At 40.5% G+C, this 21028-nt stretch overlaps 1 protein-coding gene across 17 annotated transcripts in view; it reads right to left on the bottom strand.

The window, feature by feature from the left end:
* Positions 1-21028, bottom strand: part of PARD3 (par-3 family cell polarity regulator) — a 420270-nt gene that overhangs the window by 175951 nt on the left and 223291 nt on the right. For 10 of the 17 annotated variants that reach the window (XM_072154020.1, XM_072154026.1, XM_072154024.1 and 7 more), the window contains 3 exons: positions 12191-12341; positions 6886-7075; positions 3372-3523 (listed from right to left, as the gene is read on the bottom strand). In XM_072154020.1, coding sequence (XP_072010121.1) covers positions 3372-3523; positions 6886-7075; positions 12191-12341 — 493 coding nt within the window. The remainder of the gene's footprint in view (positions 1-3371; positions 3524-6885; positions 7076-12190; positions 12342-21028) is intronic. The other 7 variants (XM_072154021.1, XM_072154028.1, XM_072154034.1 and 4 more) reach the window with 1 other exon arrangement.

Here is a 21028-nt window from a genome sequence, read left to right as displayed (position 1 = left end):
CTAAATAGTAATACAGATTTCAAAGAACAAACGGTCTGTCTGCTGATAAATGTTAGTACACATCTAAATATTAAAAAAAAAAAATAAAATTATATTAACTAAAAAACAACAACAACAACAATCTGCTCTGCTCCTCCTGCTCTATTACATGCTGCCTGCAGATAGGACACCATGTACAATCTGCTCAGCTCCTCCTGCTCTATAACATGCTGCCTGCAGATAGGACACCATGTACAATCTGCTCAGCTCCTCCTGCTCTATAACATGCTGCCTGCAGATAGGACACCATGTACAATCTGAACAGCTTCTCCTGGTCTATAACATGCTGCCTGCAGATAGGACACCATGTACAATCTGAACAGCTTCTCCTGGTCTATAACATGCTATTTGCAGAATGGACACAATGTGCAATCTGCTCAGATCAACCTCCTCTATAACATGCTGCCTGTAGATGCCATGTACATTTGGCTTAGCCGCCTGCTCTATAACATGCTGCCTGCAGATAGGACACTATGGACTATCTGCTCAGCTCTTCTTGCTCTATAACATGCTGCCTAAAAGATAGGAAAGCATGTACAGTCCGCAGAGCTACAAAAGCTCCAAATGCATTATTTAGGCTAAGGATATTAGTATTTAAATGAGAATAAAACCTAAATATTCTGTCCATAAAATGTATATAAAGTACCCGTGTAGAATACCAACAAAGGAAACCAAATAAGTTCATATTAGTGTAGTCCTTTCAAGCACTTAACTCAAGGTTTAGGTAATCTGTATATTTGTTAAATTAAATTCCTGCATAATTCCCCAGATAATGAGCACCATAAAGGATCCCCAGTGCAGGTGACCTCGGTACCAGTTGGGTATTTAGTGTTGCTGGTGCTCCAGGGTTCTGTGAGATGCTAAATGTCCATGCCCAGCATAATTGTCTCCAGCCTCACTATTGATTGGCCTTATTATTACATCTAAAATTCTACATTGTGATCCATTTAATCTGATTATCCCAGTGAAATAATACCTTGCTCTCCCCTGGCTGGCAAAGTCACATTGCTTTCATAAGTAGTCTGGCACCGGCAGTCAATTAAACTAATAGCGGCTGAGATTAAATCTAAAAGTAAACACTTTGTTTCAGTAGCTGTGAATCGAATGTCAAGAGTTTGCCCAGTTCCAGAGCATTTCCTACCTAATATTTTGAAATCAAGATCTTTCAATGTCCGCCCGTTCTCTTAACACAGCAGTAGCCTGGGATGACTGCAGCTTTATTCACAGGGCAGCATTAATAATACTGCAATTCACATAAAAATGATCAAAGATGACCTGTATCATTAAAGGACCTCTACTACCAGGATGAAAGATTGCAAACAAAGCACCAAAGAATTACTTTTCTTTAAGCTTCTTATGCTCTTGTTTTTAAGAAGAAAAAAGCTTTACAAATTATGCAAATTACCCCTAGGTGCTCCAGGCTCCATTAATACTGATGGAGCCTGGAGCCCCTCAGGCTCATTTGAATAAATTTTAAAAGCTTTTTTTTTTTGTAAATCCAGACTATAAGAAGCTAAAAGAAGAGCATATCCTGTCAGAGTGGCCACACACCAGTATGTCAGTGTGCTTGGTTTAACAATCCTTCATCCTGGTGGTAGATGTCCTTTAAACTATTGTAACAATTCTCCATCTTTTCACATAACTTTATGTTCCTTATAAGGGCCTGACCCTTCTCTGCATTTTCTAACATTCTCAGCAGTGATTGGTCAGTAGCAAAGTCACACCACCAAGTGGCAACTCCCAGATGGCCAACAAAGTAGACCTGTATGATGTGCCTTTCCTATGTTATTTCTTATAGTAGAAGAAATTATCATGTAGTTGTTACTAGTTTAGGGTATAACCCTGTGCACTCTGCCACAACCCAACTAGACGGCCATCTACTTATGCTGTGCTATTTCTCTACTAGTCCTCCAGAAAATATATTAAAAATTAGTCATGTGGGTGTGTTCTTACGCTTTATGAAATGGTCATCCCTGATTGTCCATTGCCAAGAAGGCTAAGGGTCACACCTCCAACTGGTTACACCCACTTGGTTAAATACTCTTACAAGATAAGAAATATATTTTAATATATGTTAAGCAAAATTCTCAATTTTACTGCTATCACTTTATTTATAAACTTTTGTGTAAAAAACAAAGTGTTGCGAATGCAGCCCTGCTAAATACATGAGCTCACAGTAAATTGTGATGGCATCACTAAGATGCCCATACAAAGGATACAGTTACAGGGACCTTTACTGTAATAGACAACTTTATCAGGATTAAAAAGTTAAAGTTACAACTGCTTCTTAAAAAAAAAAAAAAAAAAAAAATTACTGTATATACTCGAGTATAAGCCGACCTAATTTTACCACAAAAACCTGGTAAAACCTTTATTTTTTTTTTTACTCGAGTATAAGCTGAGGTTGGGTTTTCAGGACATTTTTTATGCTGAAAAACTAGGCTTATACTCGAGTATATATGGTTAATAGGAACAAAAATTAAAAAATAAAAGATAATGGAACATTTTTAAAAATTTCGTTTTTTTACCTTTTTATGTTCAATCATTAAAATATCAAAAGCAAAACGGAGTTGACATGTTCTAGGCATGACGTGTATGGGTTAAATTAAAACATAAGATGCTAAAATCCCTAGATTTAATAATGAGCTGCAGCATGTGAGTCTGATATTCCACATCTTGCCTTTCAGATAATGCCGCTATGATCCAGTTTATCAGTGGTAAGCCGGGAGATGATGACCTTTGAATAAGTCCCTGTATCTGCTTATCACAACTCAGAGCAGACGTCACATACACACGCCGCCAATGCTTGCCCAACTGCTGTGTATCCAGTCACATCTGCTAGGTCTCAGAAAAAAAAGTTATTTAGCCAATTAATCTACCCACTGAGTGAGAAGGGAAAAGCGCTGAGCGCTTTTATCTATGAAATTGTCAAGAAGGATAAATCCTATCTTATTATGTTATTCTTATAGTTTTATGGCCAACATTAGGAACGCAGGGAGCCCCCTATGAGACTTCAGGGAGGTCGCACCTTGTAAACCCGTTTAATAAGGGGCATTAACATTCCAGATACAGTACACGACCGCATCCAGATATAATGCACGGTGATGATGGAAATACTGCATTGGAGGAATTTTAATTAGGACTATTAGGAATTCTCTATCGGGGCCTTCCTAAAAGGATGCTCAGCTGCTGATAGAGGATCACAGCAAACTCCCAAATGTACATAAGCGCAGCTTAATGGGAAAGTCCGACAATGGCTCGGGAACCGTTGGCCACGTGCACATTTGTCACTCTGTGGAAAGAAATAACGAAGAAACACACACATTTTTTACCTAAATCCATGCTTTTCGATTTCCGTGTTTTAACAAAGTCTATTTGACTGGCGTCTCCAAACTGCTTGGTGCGCTTTTCCGACATGCTCTGGCGTCCAAATCCTTCTCTCTGGAAGGCAAGGGACGGATCTACATCCGGACTCAGAGTGCTGCTGGAGGGAAAACAAGAAGGGTCATAATTTTGACCTTTGTCAGAACCAACAACAAGAACCTCTGATACTTTGGTAAGCCAGTCCAACCTTGTCTACAGAACCTTAAGTGTTAACCTAGTGTAAAGCTTATGAGCCAGAGAAAAAAAAACTACAAGTTTTGAAAATGTGCGTTAAAAATAAAAACAAATGTAAAAAATAAAAAAAAAACTTTCCTCGAAACAATAGGTAATTTTGCATTTTTCCAAGCAAACAATTACTTTTTGTACCAATTCCAATACAGGTTGACTTCCTTTATGTCACGCAATGTAATGATGGCTACTATTGTCTTGGTCGGAGAGTCATGAGACCCCCCTATAAGGGAAGCCTAGAATGCTTCATCACTTAGAGAATCCCATTTCTATTTTTCCATTTTAATATTAAGATTCCTTTCATAAAAAGCTGCAACATTGCTAATTGAATTTAGAGACTTGCATGTGACCCAAGCTGGGATCCGGTAAGTCACCTTGTCCAGCTTATTACAGAGCGCTGCCATTAAGCTGCATCCCACCGGCACATTCATCTTTCTAATTTCCAATTATTAAAATATTCATCAGATTTCCGAAGACGCACATCTTATCCCCAAGACTGATTTGGGAAGAGCCTAGCCACCCGGTGACCCTGCATATTATTAACATTCCTAATATTAATCCCTTCTTATTGCACACTTTGTTTTCATAATATTTTCATGAAGGATTAAGGAGATAATGTCACGCTGGACGGCGTACATTTCCCTCGGTGATTCGGAACAGCTGCCAGGCTTGTTTGGATAACCCGCTTTTGTCCATGGTCCATGTCTCGGAGTTAGAGGTTGTACAGAACATGTGTCTGCCCTCAGTCTGTCTGTCTCAACCTATGGACTGCAGGAAATGTAACGGCCGGGTCTACACGTAGCGTAACGGCTGTTGATTTAGAACTTTTATGGGCTTTTACATGTTACTATTTTTACTATAAAATGCTCCATTTACTTATGATATCAATAAGGATACAACACTAGGAAGAGGCACAGCTCAGATTTACGGTGGGAATGGGCAAATAAAGCAGACAGCAAATTAGTCACTTTCACCGATTCCGTTCCAAAGTTGACCTGATACTTATAAATGTGGAAGACGGTTCAGTTTACAGTCAAGAAATTTACACTTTTATTCTTAGAATACAGGAAACGAGCACAAAGAGCACAATATTCATAAATAATACAATGATCCTTCCCCCAATCTATTAGGAGTGTGGTGTAGGAAGGAGCTGGTTACGAATAGGTTAAAGGGGGGAGTCCAGATTTCTAAAAAGTTTTAAATGTGCTCATTCCAATAACCAAGTTCTCGTCTCCATTAGAAAGGGGCAGGCTTAGCTGTTCCATTTTTGGGGAAGTGTAGCAGGTTTATGTAGATGGTTTTGATGCACCTTCAATACAAGAAGCCCATCAGTAAATCGGTGGTTTAGTGGTTAGCATTACAGCCTTGCAGCGCAGGGGTACTGGGTTCAAGTACCAGGGTCAACATCTGCAAAGACTTTATATGTTTGTGGGTTTCCTCCGGGTCCTCCAGCTTCCTCCCACACGCCAAAACATACTGTTAGGTTGTTTAGATTGTGAGCCCCCATTGGGGACCGAGACCGATTTGGCAAACTCTGTGCAGCGCTGCAGAATCTGTGTGCGCTATATACATAAAGAATTATTAGAAAATTATTGTTAATTAAACAGCTTTTAATTCCTTAAACCAAAACATTTCTACATTTTATTGCATTAAACTTAGGGGATGTGGCATATTACAGGGGAAAAAAAATTTCTTTGCAAATTTTTCTTGTCTTTTCTTATGACAAATATGCTTTAAACTCCCAAAAAGGCCTTGAAATACAGGGATGTCAGTACCATTATTTAATTCACCCTGGGTCAGGGTGATGGTGAAGGCAAAAAAAAGACAGATGAGGTTCTCAAAGGAAAATACACTGTAACAAAGCAACAATAACAATACATGCATCCAGATACAACACATCCTAGCACTGCACCAGATAGTATTACATCTCTGCCAACACATGGGCTGAGAGGGTCTTCTGTTCTATAAAGCGAGGTGCATATGACCGGAAAGGATCTCCTCGGAGACAATTTCTATCCTGCACTACTCTTGGCTAGCTCAATACTACTCTGATCGACTATAATAAATATATTACCTTTATAAATAACTACCTTCGATAGCAAACTCAGTATTTTCTTGCGTGCATCTACATAAAGGGTTCAAACAACTTTGCTATAAATTTATATTGCTCCGACACATACAAAATAAAGATAGGAAACTTTTCACAAACTATCCTCTCATCAGGGGGTGCAGCTGCCATGAGGCAAGTTGAGCCTTGCACCCCATGCATCAGAAATCAGAACAAGCAAGATGGTGGTAGGGAGAATTTTTTATTTTTTTTCCCCCCTTAACGCTCTCCTAAATTTTAAGGTCCCACAGAAGGTCCCAATAAAGTTGGGAATTTAGCCTTAAGTTTGTTTATAAGTTATATAGCACATGTATTTGTTAAAAAAAAAAAAAATCTGGTTGCAAAAACTGAAATTACTTCTGTACCGTTGATAAGTTGCCAATAGCCATTTGACCATGCGGTCATCTTGGTGATGTGAATACTGTAATGGAGGTTGCACCCAAGCCATCTTACCCCACACCAGCAGCTGTGTGTAGAACAGCTGAGCGGGGCAGTATCGGGAAGGTGCACCTCCTCGCTCATTGCTCCACAATCTTGCTGATCTACTCAAAGGGAGCTCAGGAGAAGACCCGACTGCAGAAGCGGCATATAATAATTCTCATTGCTGGTGTTAATTATCACCACAGCCTTAGGAGGTGGCTCCACAGAGAGGCTTATTTTGCTTATTGATGTACATAATTACTAGGCTGGCAAATTAATGCATAATTCCCCAATTACACGGGGAGGACTGCAGTCTTCAAGACTGTCTAATAATTATCAAATTCATGTCGACGATCATCTCTTTGGGTATCATTATGCTCTGAAAGCTGCACAAACCTGCAAAACAAAGTGGAGTCTATAGGCAATTTGACGAACTACAACTGGTCTCGGGGCTGCAACACTACAACCTCCATCATCAATAATTAGTGGTTTATAGCACTTGGGGCTTTTAGTCGGCGGCAGATGAGACAGCGGAGAATAAATCAAAATTGCATATTTTCTGTGGTCTGCTTTGGGACAAAACTAATTTCAACCTCGACTCTAAATTATTATTTTGTATTTTAACACATGTGAATTAGTCTCATAAGCAAATTGGGCTCCGGAATATCGGCAATATTGTTTGGAGTATATGAACGGATAATACCCACCTCTCAGTAGATTCACTAGTTACGGTTTTGGACCAGGCTCCGGCAGAATCTGTAATGCATCCTACGTCATCGTGGGAGCTGGAAGACGATTGGTCGGAGAGCTGAGAAGGCAGCGGTAGGGCCCTGTCATCTTCAATGATCACAGTGTCATCGTGAGGCATGTTCACCGTAGGGGAAAGTTGGTATTTACCTATAGAAACACACAAAACTTTACAACTGTGGAAAACTACTGCAAAATTGTAGCATTTTATGCATCAGAAAGAAAACAATTGCTGTTGGTTTCTGTTGCAAGCAGAATGGCTTCCGATTATCGCTGGGGTAAGTCCGGCAGTCGAGTTGTGTGTAGATGGCTTAGGCGATTATATGGCGGTTACTTCTGCCCCGAGATCTGAGTCTTAGCATCATATTGACACACGATGAAAGGAATCCTTGCATTACTTTGGGCCGACCACAAAGTGCTGAAAATAATAAATCGGTGTAGGGTGCAGAAGGCCATCGGGAAAGTCGAAACGAACTATAACATGTATAACTATAATGCTTAGACTACCCAATCCCCAAAGTGATGTCCGGTCAGTAAAATAAAATGCAGCCACCATACAGTCCTTTCTTATGCTAGCTAATAAACCATAACTCCCAGTACTCCATCTCTAAAGTCCGTTGCCCACAAAGCTACTTCAGTCCGACAAGCTCATTTGTGGGATTTCCCGGACCGAACCTCTATTCACTGAACTGAACTCAAATGGTCCATCTAGTTCGGTGAATAGAGGTTCAGTGTGGGAAATCCCAAAAGCTCAAGGACTAAACCTTCTTGCAGGCAATAGACAAAATGCCACAGATTTGGGCATGTAGGCTTTCACAGCAGCAGAGGGAGTCTACCAGTTGCCAAATCAACCACCCAAAGTAAAATCAAGACATAACTATGGGCACGGCCTTCTTGCATATTACAGTTTTTAACAGAGATGTGAGCAAAATATAACAGAAAGCAACAAAGAATTACAAAACGAATACAAAAAAGCTATAAAAAATAATAGTAAATTATACAATTCCGTTCCATAATATTCTTAGACGCCCAAATTTACTCGCTTTATGTTGCACCTACATTACTTCTGTGACCATTATCCATAAATGCACATGGTTATCCAGCCAATTCCCCTTCCTGAAGTTTACTAATAGAGATAATAACAATTGTCTCATTTATTTTGATTACTTCATTACATCTTTAAACCCCCCCCCCCCCCCCCTCGATACCGCAAGTAATGATCTTAAAGTGATCATGGTCGGAGAAAGGGAAAACTGTAAGTGCTAATGGTGAGGTTACATAATAATGGCTTTAGCTGGAAGAGACTATTATTGATATGGATCAGGAGAGGCAGGAGATGTCGGCGCTGTCGTGGGTTATTGTAAAAATCAAGGCTGGCTCGGTGCCTGGAGAAATTAAAAAAAAAAAAAAAAAAAGAAATAAAGCCCCTGAGATGAGTTTTATTGCTTTAACAGTCCAGGTGAAACATCGTTGTGTAAATCGGCATTTATGAAGACGCGATACACAGGGGGAAACACTGAGGAGGAGAGGATTTATGGGTAAAACTTACACAAGACATCTCAAGTCTTCCTGTGGACCAGTCTATTGATGTCCAAAATATTATTTCAGTCCGTGGCACCAGAAAAAAAATAAAAAATTCCTTGGGTTTGCAGCCCCTCGGTGACTGCACAGTGAAAAGGGCGTAAAACTCCCCTGTAGTTGGTTTAATGCCCCAAATTTTATTTACGGGTTCCCTTTAAGAGGTGCACCCTTCTTGAAGGGGTAGGCTCAGTTTATAACATATTAAGCCCATTTCAGCTAGAAATGATGCTTCGTTATGGAAACAATTACAATAAATTTGTCAAATTTTGGCATGTCCCCTGTTAAAAAAGGTGGCTGAAGATGCCCTCCAAAAATTCATATTTTACTCCAGAAACTGGCATTAAGTGACAGCTTCCCACCCAGTGTGTGGTCAGCTCATAATCGCGGACCATTAAGAGACCTGTGCCCACATTGCAGGGATTGAAATAAGATACAAGGAATCACAGTTTCTCCCTCTAAACTATAGAACTAACACTGCAATAGTGCTGCTGTTTAGAGATGGTAGCAGGGATTCCTTGCATCATATCGATATATGATCCTGTCCTTGCAGTGTGGTTATCCCCCGTCACAGGACTCGAAGCTAGACCCCCCTCAGTATAAAAACAAACCTGTGTTTTAGCTTTTCAGACAAATCAAAAGAATAAAAGAATGGTCAATACACTGTGGACCTGAAAATGGAGCAGTCTGCAACACTGAAATTGGGATCTCGAAGCAAGGTAAGTCAATATGGCCGTCTGAATCTGACCCACAGATGCAATATATAGAAATGTCTTTTCTAAATTGTATGTAATATAAAGGAAACCTGCCTTCAGAATGAAGTGTGATAAACCAGGGACACTTACTCATAGATCCAGGCATAGATCTAGACTCTGGTAATCGTCTTGTACAGCATGTGAATCTACGGCACAATGAGGCTCTGGTAACGCCCTTTTGGTTCATTAGCATAATTTTAAGAGTTGATTGTAGAGGGAATAAAGCCATGGATGACAAATATAAGAAGATTACCACAGTCACAGTGCCTGGATCTATGAGAAAGTGTCCCTGGTTTATTGTGCTCGATTTTGATGGTAGATTTCCATTAACCAGTTCAAGCCTGGCTGGGAAGGAAAAAATTGAATTTTCTTTGATACTAAAAAAATTCCACATAACCTTGAGATTACCCGGTCAACAACAATTCCCTCCGATCTACAACACTGTCTCGTGTTTACCAAAGCAATGTCCCTTTTATAGCAAAACATGACGGTAGATTTATATGAACGCCACAAAAAATAATTATTATTCTTAATTGCAATGTTAATGAGCTCATTAGAAACATTGGAATTTGAAAGATCTAATAGCTCGGCTTAGGTCTTTATATTCAAGAAGGAGAGGGGGGGAGAAATGAATCGCCAGTATGAAAAAAAATATTTTTAATGTCAGGGGTAATTTTAATCAAACAGCTCATTGTGTTTTAAATGCGAAAATCCTTACAAACTAATCCCGTGATGAGCGAGTCGGTAAATCCAAGTCCTCCCGTGGCAAGACAAGTCTTTATTAACTGGGTCTGTTAAGGGAAAGCTGGATTGCTGCAAAGCAAGCGCTAATAACCTCATTGGCCACAGGGGAGGACAGAGCCAGCGTGATGCTTCATGCTAACAAAGGATGCAGAAAATTATCTCTATGCACTCAGAGCTAATGCACTGAAAAATACAAAAGCCAAGCAAGTCCCTCAAATGACCCATTCCACCGTCTCACATCCAAATGGATACAACTTCTCGTCTTCTAAAGATTTTAGGAATGTTAAAATAAAAAAATAAAAATTTGAGAGAAGAAACAAATGTCATTTAGTCTACATTCACACCACGATTAACCCTCCGTTGTAAGAATACATCGGGTGGGTCATTATCATACAGTTAGATACATCCTACGGGTCAACTCCTCCCACCAAAATCAGGAGGAGGAGTGAACACTGGCAGCAGGACGTAATTGGCTGGTGGTGAGGTCACTGTCCTTATATGGACAGTGACATCACTCGGGACCTCCCAGTGTGTATTGCTCAGCAGAGGCTGGGGGAGAGGTGAATTACTGTTGCAACGGTTCCACCGACTGAGCATATACATTGCTCTCCAACAGAACACAAAATGAAAAGAGGGGGCTTGTTGTGACTTTAAATCCCATAATTCCTGCAGAATCCGATTTATACTGTACAGACAGAGGCAAACAAGATGAACCCGTCTGACAGCATACGTCTATGGGTGCGTTCAGTGCCCAAAGTTTTGCCGCTAAAGTAAGCAGCTCCTAGTGCTTGAACAAATGCCGCAATGTTAGAAGTATAGCCTTAGCGGAAACCTCCGACGGGGTACAATGCAGTAGGGTACAGTGTAATCGTCCGGTCTTCCATGGACCGCCCCGCTCGCTCCATAGGGTAGCGGTGACAGACGCGCGTCATGCGACAGTCGCCGCCCCAAACCACGCCCCAAACCCGCCCCCTCATGAATACGTCGGACAGCTTTGCGTTAACACTGCAGCGTTTGTTCAAGCACTAGGAGCTGCTTACTTTAGTGGGTGACAGGTCCTCTGTAACCTTAGGACTCACAAGCTTTTCCTGGACTCCAAAACACAACCATGGTCCGTTTCTGCAGTCCTTGTGTTGTCATTTCAATCTCAGCTGTAAGTGTCCTAAACAGTAAAACAATGGCGTTCCCATAGACTTATATGCAAAGGTCCAAGATGCAAACAAGGACAAGAAGTGGACCTGCATTGAGTTTTGCAACTACAGCCGGGTTTGAGGCACTTTAGGCGCTGTATTTTTTTATTTATTAAGTCCTGATTATGATAATTTTTATATATATTTTTTTCATCTTTATACCTCTGTACATACCAACATGCCTCTCAGCTAAAGCAAAATTCCTCTATAATGTCTAATATATTAAAAAGACAAGCTATGTGATCGAGAACTCCATAAGATCTTGGAAAGGCGTATTTCAGCAGTTTATTCCTGAAGAAGAGTCTTGGTGGCAGCTTTCCAAAGTGTTCAGTAACCCGTACTCTACTAAATGCTTATCTCCAGCGCGTAGTGCTGACATATGCAAGCCAACATACGAGACGCGGGAAAGCCTTGCATTACACAATGATGCTGAAGTCAGAATCTGGAGCACTCTCAGTCTATTAAAAGATTAATGAAGAAGACACAAAATAATCGAAACTTCAAAGACGGCAACAAAAAAGTTTACTGTACGAGAATCCCATCTGGAGGACGGGTTGTTCAGACATGAAGCCTTCTCCTAGCGGAGGCATTACCGAAACATCAACCAGAGCAATGTGCATACATTACAAGCTAGCCTTCAGGACGAACACAATGAGAGGGCTCAATGATTTACTAATAAAGGGCTTACCATGTCTAATGCACATCCTCTAATCTAATAGGCCCATTGTAGGGTGAAGGACAAATCTAAAAAAGTAATCCAATAAAGCCCGGGCCCAGCGTAACGCTCAGCGCAAATTTCACCTGTTTTATTGGGGAAAAACCACTTTGTCAATCAGGTTACAATCCTTTTTATCCCGAACAATTCCCGCTGCTTACAAATAGGTCTTGGGATGTTGTATGCGGCGCTGTCACCATTGTAAATAATGTATTAATCACTCTTCAACGAACAGCAAAAAGGACAAAAACAAGACATGATTAGTGGAGTCTACTTGACTCACCCATTATCCGGATTAATGTGGCATTCCTTGTGGGCGATTCGTCAAATCCCTCAATGCCGCTGTACAGAGAGTGGGAAATTCTTCGTTCCCTGTCGTCCAGCATTGTCTCAATGGCCAATTCAGGCCCGCAGGGGCTTCCAGGTGACTCCAGCTGTAGGATCAGGAAAGAAGGGATATCAGCGCTGACGGTCTATGTAACAGCATGGGGGAACAATAACAACGAGCCTGAGGCCTGCACCCGGCTGGGTACCAAATGAGCTAGAACTTTTCACCCTGTACCAAAATAATTTGCACTGACAGTTCTGCTTAATGGGCAACTTTCGATGCGGCTTTGTTGTGTACCTCCTGTGGAGCGCCTGTCATATTTCAACACCCTTAAGCAAAAAAAATAAATAGTACAAAGACAATGTCTCTGATCATATTAGACCGAATTTGCTCACATGTTTATGGTCTTTTAACCCCCTCGTTCTCCGCTCTCCTATTTGTCTCGTGATTGTAAGAATAGAGTTTTCGGCACGGCTGCCCATCATAAGACAAGCAGCTGATTGATGAAGTCTCAATTCTTACGCATGTAGACTAAACATCCGCAATGAGGGAATAATACACAGAATTATGTATCGTGTTGTGTCATCACACCGTACTATAGCGTAGAGATGCATCTGTTACTTAAGAACTACTGGGATTTTAGACTTGGACCAATGTAAGCAAGAAGTCTCCAAGAAAACGAGAAAAGACCTCAGAATTTTCTGAAATAATAATTTTTTGTTTTATCCATATTTTAAGGGTCTTATTGATGTAGAAATTCCAGAATTATTACTGTCATTTGACTATTTCGGTTACACCCCATAACCTCCGACTCAAAATCAGGCATTGACTTCACTGAGAACAGTGATAAACTTGCTTTGAAAGACCAACCTCCCGATCTCAGGAGTGAGAGACTTCACACTGTATCGGTTGTAGTGTTCTAAATATACAGTCAACATTAAATCATCAGACTATGATGGACTATTATTAGATTGGCCTTTTACCATCAGCCAGACATTCCTGACCACAGATGGAGGGTCATGTGATCTCTATCTATCCATGAACAAACGCCCTGCCAAGACCTTAAGATAGTATTCCGTAATATAAAGTTAAAGGGAACCTGTCACCAGGAGACCCATTTTAGCACTCCCCCAGTCCCCACAGAGCATAGTACATACACTGCCAAAGTGTTTTTGTATTGGTTTTACAGGAAAAAAAGATATGTTATATTGTACCTTTCATTAGCATCTGCTGTGTGACTAGGCAGTTGCCAAATGGGAGGGTCTGGAAAGGAGCAGTCCCCCCCACCCTTGGGGAACAGCTACTCCATGTGACCTTTTCAAATATATGAAAACACCCATCACTTTCTTAGCGACGCCCCCTGCTCCTCTACAGCCAATCCCGAGTGAGGGGAGTTATTCATATATTTGAAAAGGTCACATGTTCCCCAAGGGTGGGGGGGGAACTGCTCCTTTCCAGCCCCTCCCAAAAGGCAACTGCCTAGTCACACAGCAGATGCTAATGAAAGGTACAATATAACTTTTTTTTTTCTGTAAAACCAATTTTTTATACAAAAACACTTTGGCAGTGTATGTACTGTGCTCTATGGGGACTGGGGGAGTGCTAAAAATGGGTCTCCTGGTGACAGGTTCCCTTTAAGGTCCTGGCAGGGCGATTGATCACATGACCCTCTATCTGCAGGCATTTTATGGACAGGAATCTCGGGCTGATGAGGGAATAGACCAGAGGCTTCACTTTACATATCAAAGAAGAGCAGATCTATTACCAATATACATCTAATACCCTGCACCCTTCACTTACACACACATTACACAAAACATGAGGTAAGGTGGCCAACCCCTTTAAGGGTTTGTCCACTTTCAACAAACAATTGATATTGTTTGTGTAATGAAAAGTTATACAATTTTCCATTATACTTTCTGTATCAATTCCTCACTAATTTCTAGATCTCCGCTTGCTGTCTTTATACAGCAAGCTTCAGTGTTTGCTTCCTGTGGATAAATACCGGTACTTGGTCATGTAATGTCACACAGGTGCATGGTTGATTATATTGCTGGTCATGTAATTTCACACAGGTGTACGGCTCATTATATACCTGGTTATAACACACACCTCTGATTACTCTCTGTGATATAAGGAGTCATGCACCTGCGTGACATCACATGACCAGGAATATATAACGAGTCATGCACCTGTGTGACATCACATGACCAGGGATATGTAACGAGTCATGCACCTGTGTGACATCACATGACCAGAGATATGTAACGAGTCATGCATCCGTGTGACATCACATGACCAGGGATATATAACGAGTCATGCACCTGCGTGACATCACATGAACAGGGATATGTAATGAGTCATGCACCTGTGTGACATCACATGACCAGGGATATATAACGAGTCATGCACCTGGGTGACATCACATGACCAGGGATATATAACAAGTCATGCACCTGGGTGACATCACATGACCAGGGATATAACAAGCTGTGCACCTGTGTGACATCACATGACCAGGGATATGTAATGAGTCAGGCACCTGCGTGACATCACATGACCAGGGATATAACAAGCAGTGCTCCTTTGTGACATCACATGACCAGGGATATAACAAGCAGTGCTCCTTTGTGACATCACATGACCAGGGATATAACAAGCAGTGCTCCTTTGTGACATCAGATGACCATGACCCAGTTTTTATCCACAGGAAGCAAACCATGTAGCGTCCAGTTAACTTACAGCAAGCAGCGATGTAGGGAACAGTGAGGGGTTGATGCAGAAAGTCTATTAGAAAATTATAGAACTTTTCTTAACACAAACAATGTCAATTATTTTCTGATAGTGGACAATCCCCTCATCACCTACTTAGTGTCTCTAATGCTAGCCCTCCTTGTCTCATCCCCAAATCACATAACACATGTTTGCCTGCCCAATTTCCATTGGCTGTATGGCCTGTATTACCTTTGGATTACTCAGATTTTTATTCATATTTTAATTGATCATTATTACAGTCACAAATGTATACGTAAAAATGACCAAAAAATAATTGCAGCGAGATTAAAAGAGAACTCTATGAACGCAAAGAGCATGGCGGGAAATGATGGAAAAGGCAGGATAGACGGAGGCAGCCGCCTGCTCCGCTGACACACTGAGGCCTGTCTCTTGTTTTCACTTGTAAGTAATCAAATCTGCATCAAGTATTCCTTAAACAAAACTGTCACCCACAAAAGTGAAACCATAATTCACAGCTGCCGCTGGAAGAGACGATTGTGCTTGTAAGACTGAAGCTGTCAAAGCCGATCAAATATTAAAACTGGAAATGGCTGCACTAAACTCTCATTCCGAAGAAGAAGACGCTTCTCCCGGAGAATGAGCGCCGTCATCCACGATGCTGCTATCCCACCGCCCCCCCACCCCCCCAACATTAATGTTATTTTTCGATCAGCAGACTCTCACACACTCCCATGTGGATGGATTCTGCTCACAGTACAATGTAATGGTTTTATTTTAGCGCTGTCGCCTGTCAGAAGGATATATCTACCATTCACTATAATTGTGTGTTTATTCTATCTTTTCCCTCCAAATCTGGCTTCCCTCACAGCTTGTCACCAGGTATTTCCAGTCAGAAAAAGAGGGCTACCATTTCTGAGGTAAAATATGATCTAATTGGTTACGTGAAAACAAAAAATGTCCGATTCCCCAATGATGAGCCTGTACTTGAAATGTATTTTATCTTTCGATAGGAAACGGAAAGGTCCATCCCCCAGAATGGTCCATTTTTTTTTTTCAAAACATTTTGATGAAATAAAGTTTTTTTTAAAGATTTTCAAAGATGTTTTCTGACCAGAAAACTTGATATTTCTGCCTGTAAACAATGTATTATTTAAACCCAAGTTTTTGAGCAGGAGAGGAACAGATGGATGGGGGCGATTGTACACACAGAGACCTCCTAAAACATTGAGGGAAATATTTAACTAAAATGGTCTACAAAATAGACAGTGTGCAGTTAGACTATACAGCGCAGATTTACAAAGTGTCAAAAAAAAAAAAAGGTGTCAAGTGTCAAAAAAAAAAAAAAAAAAAGGTGTAGTTCAAGATTGTCTAATCTACTCTAAGACGTTTCCCTCAATGTTTTGGGTAATAGCCGTAGCCCCTGTAGCTACTAAGGGCAGGGCGGTGGCTCAGTGGTTAGCTTTACAGCATTGCAGCACTGGGGACCTGGGTTCAAGTCCCAGGGTCAACATCTAAAAAGAGTTTGTATGTTCTCTCCGTGTTTGCATGGGCTTCCTCTGGGTCCTCCAGTTTCCTCCCACACTCCAAAACATACTGGTAGGTTGATTAGATTGTGAGCCGCATAACAGACAAGGACCAATTTGGCAAGCTTTGTGCAGCGCTGCATAATCTGTGTGCGCTATATAAATTAAGGAATTATTATAGCTACTGGTACCAGACTAGGGTGAAGCCCCCAGTAGCCCTTGCAGTAATTTTGCATATTATAAAACATAATATAAATACTGGCGGGGTCACCTTCAACAGAGGCTAAGGCTATTACACTCTCTCTGTGAGCATATGTGATATATGAGAATGTACAAGTGGGTCCCCAGTAGTCCTTGTAGTAAATTTTCATATTATAAAACATCTATTTTGGGGACAAAGGAGTCCATACAGAGAATAATGAAACAACTTCAGGAACGCTGACGTGGGAAATAGAAAAAAAAATTCGTAAAACAACATTTAAAAAATTTGCAGCAATTATACCAGAATTTCAAAGCATTGTTAAAGGGTTATTCCGAGAAGTTATTTTTTAAAAATTGCTCCCCATAGCAGACAAATGCTGTGGACATACACTATGATGAAGAATTAAAATGCTACTGGCCCATATCAGTCCTGTGACTTTGTCCCTGTAGAGGAGACATAGGACATAAGATGGGCTGCTGGTCACATGTCCACATCACATGTTCTGCACCTGCCTGGGTAGGTCATGTGATCATCACAAGCTTTGGCTGTAGACGGTTGGTTGCAGTGCTTCCAGTATAGTCAGTGTTATGGTGACACGTCATCTCAGTGAGGTAATGTGCAGTAATGGCAGTTACACATCATTACTATGGTAACGAGCAGGACAGTGTTACATCATCACTGGGAGCAGAACATAAGAGGGAGGAGCTGTTACTGAGAACTGCAGGATCATGGGAGTTGTAGTTGTAGATGGAGGCCATCTTTAAGTTAACTCCTCCTACTTTAGAAAGCCCATAAAATTTTATTAATCATAAAAGCAAACAATTTAAGGTCTCTTTTTATGATTGACATTGAGTTTTGTTGTATTCATTTATACTATTATGGGGTTTTGTATCAGACATTCATATCCCCGGAATACACCTTTAATATAGTTTAACTTCCCCATAATGTATTATTTCATACAAAGACCACAGAAAGGAAAATAAATGACATCCCATATTTGTAGAAATACAAAAATAAAAAAAATAGCAAAATCGAAATTGTCTCCACACCTCCAAATTGTATTTTCTCAGGATGCAAGCGAAAAATTTACATTATACTCCCAAGGGCAAGGACATAATGGAATAGGTGAATTCTCTGTAAGGTGCTAGAGTAGATTATGCTTATATTTGGGGAACCCATAGGTAAATCCTTATTTGTGCCATTACGGTGGGGAAAAAAAATCCTTTGGAAGTGAATAAAACAGTGTGGGGATTTGGCTGAAGGCCAAGGATATAAATAGGGGAGGGAAACAAGACATTCCAAGCACATGAGCGGAGGAGGTCAGCGAGTCTACTAAGAAGATTCCCATTCCTACACTCAGCCTTCCTAATACAAATGAGATATTTAATGAAGCTCTGAATGGTAGCCTTATCTCCCCCTGTTTGATAAGCGCTGGGGAGATTTACGGCAATAAAGGGTCAACGCAATTACAATTGGAAGCACGTCAAGCTGCAGGAGAACAATAAAGTTGCAGTGCCAGTGAATTAGACTCAATAAGGCTTAAATTGCAAAATAAGGATTTGTTTTATTAGTTTTTACATAAAATGCAGATTAGGAGTGACAGCTTCACTAAAAACATGAATTAATCACAGCTCAGAGCGGCTGCAGGCAGAAAAGTGAAATAAATAAGGTGAAATTAAGGAGTTTACAAAAGGTACGGGGAGGATCAATCGGATCGTCTGTGGATGTAATATCCGTCTGGCGATATTGTTACATGGGAAGGGACACTCCGCACTTCTGTCCAGATCTACAGCTGATAACATTTCCACCTTATTTTATGCTGTACTAAGAATTATCTGTACAATTATCTTTTATATAAATCTATTTTTAACTATTAAACCAAAAGGTAAAAACAGGAATGTTAAAGGGGCATTGTGATTTGGGAACTGACATTTAATTTATCTGTCAAATATCTACATTTCTTCAATTGGATATTAATAATACTGTAATGTGTGAAGATAATTATCCTATAAATGTAGTCATATGGTCCCTTAGAAATGGAGGACAGCTGTCCTTGGATACGACTCAAAGTTCATAACTTACTGTATTATGCCTAGTACAGGGTCTTAGTGGGCAAAAAAAAGGACATCAATGAAAATATTCTTCACAAGTACCACCTTGTAATACAGGTTAATCAGTCTATATATTAGTTATCTTGGCTGTATTATGGTAATACTTGTGCAGCTTGGCTCCTATCAGACACAAGCCAAAGCAATGTAGGGAGTCTAAGTAATACCTTGGTACTGACCCTTTATCAAACCCTTAAGGAAAGATCTAGGCTTTGCAGCAAGGAATCCCTACTCAGTCTTCTGTGATGCTTTGGATATTCAGCAGAAGTGCAAAACATAGTTGGGCTAGTCATAGCTGGGGGAGTAAAAAATGTCAGTCACCCCACTATACGAAGACGAGGGTCATAGTCAATATTTTGTCTATGATATCAGGAACCTATACCATGGTCAAAGGCAAGGAAACAAAGACCTCCAAAAAATGTTGCATCACTAGATGCTGAACGGAGAGATCTAGTTGAGTCTATGTAGTAGGTCTGATAAATGTATCTCATTCCAACAATTGGGCACCAATGTTGGGCAGAAGCTTCTACAGTGTCTTGAACAAACTCAGTATAAGAAATAATTAACCATTACTCAGCTGCAGGAGGAACAAAAGGAAAATACCTAGATAGGGAACCTGTCCCGGTACGAAAAATACCGGACTGGTCGCCATTGCATTCATAGACCAGGGAGCATCATGCAAGGGACACTATATCGAAAATAAAAAAAAGTTTAGCCAAAGAGTGGAAAACCATTAAAGACAGAGTAAAACAAAATACAAGTTCTGCAACAGAGGTCATATCAGGTGCAGTATAAAGACTGGAGTGGAAATTGGAATCTTACGGACTTCAATCATTCTTCAGGAAGTTGCGATATCACGGGGGAGCTTTGAAGTGCCACATGGTTTATTAATGGCACTAAGTCACGTGAAAATCTATAGAGCATATTGCCATAAAGGTTCTCCCTCGCTGTGTGAAGTGAATGACAGAACCCCCGAACTGTAAAGAGGAACAAACAATCTTCTGCTAAGGGTTTACTCAATTTTGGCTTTACGGCCATCACTGATGTTGCCCCCCCGAGGAGAAGGGCTGACACTTTCTGCTCATCTGTCCCTGTATGGATCCATCAGTTCTGTGGAGCGCAGTCTGCTGTACATATGTTCTCAGGTTCTATATAAAGGATGTAGAGTATTCAAGACATTTGGATCTGATTATACTTGGAATTATTTTCAGACTACAGCTATTTACTGGTGATCCTTATCTGTTATTTTAAATGGAAACATTCTAGTGATAAAGATGGCGGACACATCGGAATGAATAGGTAAAAGAGGGAAGAATACAAGAGCACGCTAAGCTTTGTGACCTATAGAAGTTACATTGTGCATGTAAGCAGCATAGCGGAGTTTATAAATGGAACTTGTCTGGGTGATTTGGTAAACACAAAACTTTGGGAACAATTTATTTAATTTAGTGTGGGTACGTTGTGTCCATGCCCCCTATTACTTGTATCTGTGTCTAAGATGTAGCAAGTATCAAAAGATAGGCTTAGTCTATTGCACGCTACAGGAACTGCAATGGATGTGCTGAATTGAAAGCATGGAGGGGTTCTGACAATTCCCTCAGGAACCCTTAAAGGGGTATTCTCGTCTGGGTATTCACATCCAGATTCAATAATCTGCCATATATAAACATTTCTTCAATTAGATGTCATTAAAAAAAAAATACCTAGGTAAAGATAATTTCTCATAAATGTAGTTATATGGTCCCTTAGAAACAAGACTTTGTCCTTGGATGCGGCCACCTCTAGAGTGATTGCACAAATAAACAAAAGGTTTTTGTAAATGAAATGTCCGCGAGTTACTGCATGTCCTACAGCCGTCCTGTGGTAATGATCGCTGAATCCAGGTGGTCCGGCAGGACTCAATAGTCTGGCCCCCACTGCCAAAATGTGAAGTGGCCGTATCCGAGGAATCTCTTTTCTAAGGGACCATATCACTACATTTATGAGAAATTATCTTCACACAGGAACATTTTTTTTTAATAACATCCAATTGAAGAAATGTTTATATATGGCAAATGAATTAAATTTAAGTGCCCAGATGGGAATACCATTTTAAGTCGCATTAGAAAAATGTTAAAAGTTGATTTTAGAAGGAAAGAGGCAATAAATAACGAATATGAAAAGATTACCCCAGGCATGGGGTTTGTTTTAAATACATCCAGTGTCCTAAAGCAAAGATCCATTG

This window comes from Engystomops pustulosus, chromosome 5, assembly GCF_040894005.1.
Source record: "Engystomops pustulosus chromosome 5, aEngPut4.maternal, whole genome shotgun sequence".
NCBI classification, from domain to species: Eukaryota; Metazoa; Chordata; class Amphibia; order Anura; family Leptodactylidae; genus Engystomops; species Engystomops pustulosus.
Note: the sequence above shows the minus strand (reverse complement) of the source record. Positions and strands in the feature narration are given on the sequence as shown.